We start from the raw sequence: 7,860 nt of genomic DNA, 5'->3' as shown, positions 1-7,860 counted from the left end.
CCCCCCCCCCCCCCCCCCCCCGCCGGGCAATGTGGCCTCAGTCGCAGCCGGGGATGGTGTGGAACCTCATGAGGAGATGGAGGTACACATACACGGAACAACTGAGACATTTAAGCAAATCCACACCCTAAGATTGCTTTTTTTTTCAAACACAGAGGTAAAAACTCTTGGATGACTAACTCAATGTGCTAAATTGGATACATTCGGAGAGACACTGGTGAGACATCTATTGTCTATTTTCCTAAGTTTGCAATGGAGGCTCTAAGCCCCTGTAGTTCTTACTTTCAGCACAAGTTATTATTGCAATCACAAAATCCTGACTTACTTTCCCTATTCTGATGGCATTAAACAATACATAAAGTGCTTGTGGGAAGTGTGCTGGCAAAGTCAGTGAAGAGCAACTTCCCCTTTAGGAAAAAAGAATGGGTAACCTCTAGGTGTGTCTGTATATCTGTATCCTACAGACATTTTATTTATTTATTTGAGAGAGAGAGAGAGAGAGAATGCAAATGAGCAGAGGGGGAGAGGGAGAAGGAGAGCAGGAATCTAAGCAGACTCCTTGCTCAGCGTGGAGCCATGACCCTGAGACCACAACCTGAGCCGAAATCAAGAGTTGGACACTCAACCAACAGAGCCGCCCAGGTACCCCATCACAGACCCTTTAATGTGGAGTGTGATGTTACATGGAGTAAAGGACTTTTAGGGAGGATATTAACTACACAGCCCCAACAGGAGAGACAAAAATTTCTGTCTGAGTAATGCTCTGACCATTTCTTACTAGGAATTAGAAGCAGTTTCATCAGAAGCAGTCCCTGCACGTCTCCCGACGGTACTGGCTCCCGGTTCCCACTCCTCAGCGAGGGGCCCCCCCAAAGTCCCAGGCACCACTGGACAAGCCACTGGTTCTGGTTTCCATCTTCTTTTATTACTTACTTGCTAGATCCCAGAGCAAATTTTCATTTGGGTAAATATTAGAATAATTACATGTATAAGAGAACACAGGCTAAACACAGAAAACCACAGATTGACAAGGAAGGGAAAAGCCCTGGGGCGCCATCTGTGCCCCTACTTTTCCTACCTTCAGAACCAGTTTTAGTATACAGACTCTTACCATAAATGTTCTCCCTGCAATCCAGTTTTAAAATCCTTCTTCTTAAAGGATGACTTTCTATCCTCACTAATTACTCAGATAACACCTTAAAAAGCTGCCCAACACACTGCCCTCTCATAAACTTTGAGATTCTAAGTTATTTAATGACCATGATTACTGAAGTACATCACTTTTGTTCAAATAATAAAATATATTTTGTCATTTTTTAAAAATATGTTATTTATTTATGTGACAGCCAGCGCGAGAGAGAACACAGCAGGGGAGTGGGAGGGGAAGAAGCAGGCTCCCAGTGGAGGAGCCCGATGTGGGGCTCGATCCCGGAACGCCGGGGTCACGCCCTGAGCCGAAGGCAGATGGTTAACGACTGCGCTACCCAGGCGCCCCATATTTCGTCATTTTTGAAGAGTATGCTAAATGTTATCGTTGAAAGGTACCCTGGAGGTCATCAAGAGCCATTCCCTCATTTTAGAGTTGAGGAAATTAGGCCCTGACACGTGATCCTCCAAGAAAACACACCTGACTGAGAGCACACTGGGATCTAGAACCCAAGCCTGCTGGCCCCCCGCTAGGTGTTGCCTACCGGTCTGGCTGCAGTGTATCCCGCAGGTCCTGGGCCTGTGAGTCCTGCCTGAGGTGAAGGTTGACTGCGTCCTGAAACAAAGACAACATACCATGTATTTAGGTTTTTTGGGAGTTTTTTGTTTTTTGTTTTTTTTTTAAGAAAGAAATAAGAAACCATGTACTCATATCCCGAGTGTCTACATGGTCCAGTTTTAAGGTTAAGCAGCTAAATTCGAGTGTTTTTACCTATGTTATCCTTCCGTGTTGTTCCAGGGCTTTTGGGTGCTTTGAAGCAGGAAGGGGAAAAAAATGAGTCATAAGTAAACAATCAAGCAACACTGCATAACATCAGCTGGCTGTACTGTTTCATTACCAGCACAAATGGGGGCATGAGATGGGAACCAAGAGTACATTGCTTTGGATAATGATGAAGGCTATTATCTGTCCTGAAGGAAATGCCCCAAAAGAGAGAAAAATTAGAATACTCAGAGTGACATGTATGAGAGACAACTTAGGCCTCAGTCTGGTATCTCACTCACAGGGTGATTTCTAAGGTGACCTTCCCAACAGAGTTCTCTCCTGTGAACCATGAAGACATTAGGTCAGCTTGTGTGAATGGTCACAAGACGTGACCCTACTGCCTCTCAGAGCTTGGCAGACAAACTGCTCCCCAGCAAACAGAGCATTTTCCAAGTTACACCAGGGACTCCTAACAACCTGTATTAGAGCTTCATGCTGTAGATATCACCATGGATAAAGTGAATCTTACAATCTTACAGTGAGGTATTTTAGATTTCTACAACAAAATCCTGTGAATAAAGTAGAAGCCAGGCACATCTTACAACTAAGTATTTGCCTTATGGAAGATAGTGTTAATGTGCGGTTCAAATTCACTACAAAGGTAATGGACAAATGAAATGAAATAAATCACTTTGGGGGTCAAAAGGAGCAGGGGGGACTATTATGGGTGGTATTTCAAATTTATTCTTTTTTAAAGGAAATTCAAGTGCAATTGTCATATTAAATACATCAGCCCTTTGATAACTATAATCTTAACGAATGGCTTTTAGTCTTAATGGTCTTTTAAGCAAATTAGTTCAGTATCATTATACATAAAAAATTTATGTTATTTGAAATCACCCACAAAATAGTTACTCTTGGACTTGAATTAACAGAGTTTAATGATAATTATTAATTTTTAAAACTTCAGAGTTGTTATGGTACATTTCTAAACATTTGACTTATTCTGAAAAGAATTTTGAGAGGCATTCTTCTTAAAATAACATTGTATAGTAATTCCACATCCTAAGAAATACATATAAAACAGTGCAATACAACAGAAGAATCGCAGGGAAATTACATGGGTAACCCGTTAGAAACGACCCACAACATAGAATGAAAAGAGAAAAAGTACAAGGTTACACGGTGTACATAGGAGGGGTGGGGAAGTTTACAGGCAGACTAAGGACAGATTTAGTGTGCCTTTAACACACTGGGGGAGCTGACATTTAGAAGTGATATGAGAGGTCCGTTTCTATGATGTAGAAGTCTTGTTACCTTCCATCTCTCGCCTAGCTGCCCCAGGACTGGGAGGGGCTCCAACACCTTTTCAGAGAAAGAACAGAAGCCGTATATTGTTCAGGGCCCACAGGACAGAATGAAAGGCAGGCACACAAAACAATTTCTGTGTTCAACTGACTTTTGCAAAAAGGTGCTGTTACTGCTTTACATTTCTTCAAAGATACCAATACAAACCAAAGTGACTTTAGATGCCTAGCCCAAACCCCAGTCCTCCCTTTCCTCAAACAGGACAGAAAGGGGATGACAATTTTCTTTTTACATCAGATTACGAGCTGTAGGGAATTTTAAAATATCTCAAAGAAAGCCTTGGCTTTATGATCAACTCATTATATACCCAGTTAAATCACTAATAAAAGCTGTAATATTTGACGGTCAAAAAGGAAAAAGAAATCATAGTTTCAATTTCATTTTAAATTTCTATGAGACTATATTAGTTTCTTAGAAGTTGGTTTTTGATGCATTATTTTAAGAAAACTCTAAAGGTACTGTAATGACTTTCTCTAAGTTACTGCCTTAAAGGAGCTATTGGTTTATAGGGTTCAAAAAATAAGGTGCAAACACCACCTACAAAAGAATTATGAAAAGAAGCAGTTTTTAAAAATTAAGTCAGATTTCTAAGTTTGATAGAACTTTTCATAAATTCATTTAAAAATGCGTTTTCTGCAGGTTGTTTTCCTAATTAAAGGAAGAGGATACATAGACATTATATAAAAATATAAATAAAAGCAGGAGTTTGAGATGGGAAAAATTAATGGTTTTTGTAAGTCAATGGAAAAATTATCATCCAGCAGCATTCTGCAGAAGCTGTCAGGCTGAAATACTTGAGCTATACTTTTTATACAAAGTCCTTAAAATCTACAAGCAGAGACAACCTGTGATAACATGTGAATCGGTCAGCAATGGCATTAGGCAGCCGGAGCAGAAACAGAACAGACACATGTGTAGTGAGTGAGCCTTCACAGTATTAACAGTGGATTTGTAAAGGCTCTTCTATAGAACTATGGTAACCTGCCTCATCCTCTCCTGAGAATTAGGTTAAATGAACTTGTCAAATACATACCCCCAACTGACTTTTGTAAGAAATTTTCAGGTAAACCAAAGTGCACTTTTTAAAAAAGTGACCCATTTGTTAATAAAAATTTCCTTATTGAAAAAAATAAAATCATTCTCATGTTTAAAAAAAAGTGAAGCATGAGTTTAATGACAAATTATGATAAAGCCATGTAAAATGAAACATATATTTCAGATAATTATAGCTTTAAGCTGCATTCCTAGGAAATTTTACTAATTACTAGATTTGCTAAGTTTCTAGAAAAGGAAAGTACTACAGCATCTCTAACCAAATACTTGGAAAATGTTCTATATTTACTCTACCTGAATTCCATTTGAAATTAAGGTGATTTGGGGGAATTAAATCTGTGTAACCAAACTAACTGTATTTATTAAGAAAAAGTGTATCAGTCCTTGATGAGTAATTCAACTATGTCTACCTGGAGAACGGAAGCCTTTATCAGTTCTACTCACTAATACAACTAAACTCTAATCTTTTACTTAACAGGAATATAATGGAAGTTTGGAGCTATTTTTAACATGGAGTATAAATATTATTCACTTTGGCTTTTATCAAACAAGTCTAAAATGTCTTTTCATTGCAGGAATCAAACTCTAAAACATGAATGAACCAAGATGCATATATTATAACAAATAAAAATGGTTACCTCCGAATTCTTTTCTAGCAGGTGCAGGACTCCTAGCCCCTTATAGTTCACAAGAAAATATGCAGTGGAAAGGAAAGGACATTAAATAAAGAACTGAAATGTCAAAGACTTACTATAGTATTCATGACGTTAAATATCACGTAGGAACTACACACTACTATCTTGGTACTATAAAAACCTATTATTTAGTGCAAATATTTCTAACAATTTAATGACACTACACTTAGAATATTTAAGCAAATATATAAAACTTTCACAAGTAAGTATATGTATGTTCTTCAGTTCTAATTATATATCTTACAGAAATTAGTACAACTACTTCAAATTAGCAAAAACAAAACAAACATTTCATGCACACCTGTAAGAAGGCAGCTAGAAAAACCTATTACAGAAATCTAGTTGGGAAACACTCTTTTTACCTGTTCTGTTGCTCCTACCATGCTCCTCAGAGAAAGGCTCAGGCAGTAGCACCAATGATAGAAAAACAATAAGATCTAGAAGCTTGAGGTTTGAAGACATGCAAAGCATTTTAAAATACAATGGAGGAAGATTTTCCATTTAGCAGAAATGGAAATCAAATGGTTTCTTACCTGAAGGTGGAGGTGGTCTCTGGGGGGGAGCAGGGCGAGCAGGAGGAGCAACTGGGCGGGGAGGAGGAGGCCTCTTGGGCTCTAGGGGCTGAGAATCTCTTTGCTGCAGCTGTGTTGCTGGTAGAGCATCAATAGGAGAACCTAAAAAAGTACATTAGATAAGATCAGGTTCCACGTAGGTGTGAGCACAAAGGTATGGTACTGCCCAATACGTCTGACGATTTTGCTCATTTTCTCCATTTGTACTGTAGTGTCCTGACACGCATTTTTCTTATCAATAACATAAGCAGTTCTGCCACTAAATTCCCCTTTGGTACCATGGAAGCAATAGTGCTGGCTCCAGGCAGACGCCTTACCTAGGCCCCAGGTGCTGAGAGCTGATTTACTGAGTGGCCCGATCAAGAGGGCACAAAGCACTGGCTAAATAAGGTCATTTGCAGTCTGTGGCCCACACAGAAGAAAAAAGGAGTCTCTCCTTTTCTCTATACTTTAACTTATCTTGAATTTATCTAATGAAGCCAGTCCTCTAAGTGTAGTAGTATGAGAGAACTGGAGAAATTTATGAAATGGAAGACACTTTCTAGAGGTTGGTAAGCACAGAACAGCGATTTAGTCATGCAATAGAACAACTTCCAGAGACAAATCTTCCAAATTTGGAGGAGTAATGACTCTTAAATTTGAATTCAAAAGAATTTTTTTTGTCTCTTTTTGCTTCTATCATAATAGAGGTTCTGTATAGACAGTTAAGCCCAGATGGTTATGAGTTCTTACTGTACTGATAGAAAAACATCAATTTAAAGACATGGATAAACCTGACCTCATAGGAAAAAAGGTTTAAGAAAAATTCTCATCTAATGAAAATGATGATGAGTTAGTTTCCTTTATACTTAGGGCTTATCACTAACAGGTTTCCTCGTTTGTATGCACAGAAAACACACTACAGATCCAAAGGCATCAGAGATTGGACCATCTAAAATCAAACAGATCAGCTAGGGAAAGTCACCTAAAACTTGAAATAAAATACATACTTTGTGAAGTTGGGTGCCCAGGAGTTCTTGACGGTGCTCGACTTGGTCTTACGGGAAGGGAAGGTACAGGGCCCTCTGATATGGTCGGTGACTGGCAGGGACTGGTCCGAGGTGAAGAGCTCGGGGAAGTGCCAAGGCCAGAACCTGAAGATGGCTGGAGGTGCTGAGGAAGAATTTCCTCAACTTCGGCACTGTAGTCATCAACATCACCTAAGGAAACAAGTTATTAAAATTACCACCATTTTCACTTTCTCAGAGATTGTTTTTACCAATCCAGGTTTCAAGGGGTTCAATACACAAAATAAACACGTTAACATTATGACACTGCGAACCTGCAGAGGTTAAGCATGTAGACATATATACAAAATTTGTATGTACAGAAGTAGGATCAGTGCAAACACCCTTAGCAGAAAATGTAATTAAAGATAACGTATTACCTCAGAGCATCAGGATGCCAGTGGTGACTTAACACCTGGAGCTGGGTTGACACAAGGCTTTCCATATTCCACCGAGCAGCTATCTCAGGGCCGGCTGACTCAAAAGTTTACTGCTCTCCTTTTCTTCCAAACCTTCCTACTTGCTCCACGGAACTGCTCCCTCCCCACTCAGGGGAGTCCTCAACTCAGCTCCAACCCTTGCAGTAGACAGGCTCTCAGACAGCCATGTACCCTTCCCCAAAAGTCTCCTCACCACTCCTTCCCCTGTGCTCTCCTGAGGCCTCCCCATCTCCCTCCTTTCCTCAGGGTTGGAAAGTAGAGTCAGGGGCTCCTTACAACCTAATTCCAATTTCAAAACATTAATCTTCCAATCCTGAACAAAAAGGTCTACTTCTTTGAGGCTGTACCTGCAGGAATTTCTGTTAATGCCCTCCACACCCCCTTGCTGACATATCTCCAACCTCTATCCTTCCAGGGACTTAAACCCAGTCTTTGAGGACCAAGCAGAGAGCAGGATGATAGTCAGGTCCTATCATCTTTCTGGTTGACATCAAAATCTGTGTAGACAACACATCAACCATCGAAATACCTTGGTCTTATCCTTACACTCTCTTCCACTCAGACACACACAGCCCTCCCAACTGCAATAGCTCTGAAATAATCCTCAAAACACTTCATTCTGACCACTAGCTCCCAGCCTTTCAGTTCTCTCCCTCAGTGACTCCTCTCTTGGGCCTTTATTAAAATCCAGGCCTCTGATTCCTCTCCTTTTAGCCACTCTGCCATTCTGCTTCTCTGAATCTGTCTCTGGATTCAATGGCACTTCACCTCGCC

At 40.1% G+C, this 7,860-nt stretch overlaps 1 protein-coding gene across 4 annotated transcripts in view; it reads right to left on the bottom strand.

Moving 5' to 3' along the window:
• Positions 1–7,860, bottom strand: part of SYNJ1 (synaptojanin 1) — a 94,525-nt gene that overhangs the window by 19,816 nt on the left and 66,849 nt on the right. For 3 of the 4 annotated variants that reach the window (XM_040621021.1, XM_040621023.1, XM_040621024.1), the window contains 3 exons: positions 6,590–6,799; positions 5,562–5,702; positions 1,692–1,762 (listed from right to left, as the gene is read on the bottom strand). In XM_040621021.1, coding sequence (XP_040476955.1) covers positions 1,692–1,762; positions 5,562–5,702; positions 6,590–6,799 — 422 coding nt within the window. Of the gene's footprint in view, positions 1–1,691; positions 1,763–1,918; positions 1,958–3,229; positions 3,278–4,971; positions 5,011–5,561; positions 5,703–6,589; positions 6,800–7,860 lie in introns of all 4 variants that reach the window. The other variant, XM_040621025.1, reaches the window with a different exon arrangement.

Source organism: Ursus maritimus, unplaced genomic scaffold (assembly GCF_017311325.1).
Source record: "Ursus maritimus isolate PB19 unplaced genomic scaffold, ASM1731132v1 scaffold_4, whole genome shotgun sequence".
NCBI classification, from domain to species: Eukaryota; Metazoa; Chordata; class Mammalia; order Carnivora; family Ursidae; genus Ursus; species Ursus maritimus.
The sequence above is the reverse complement of the archived record's forward strand: the minus strand, read 5'-3'. Positions and strand labels throughout refer to the sequence as shown.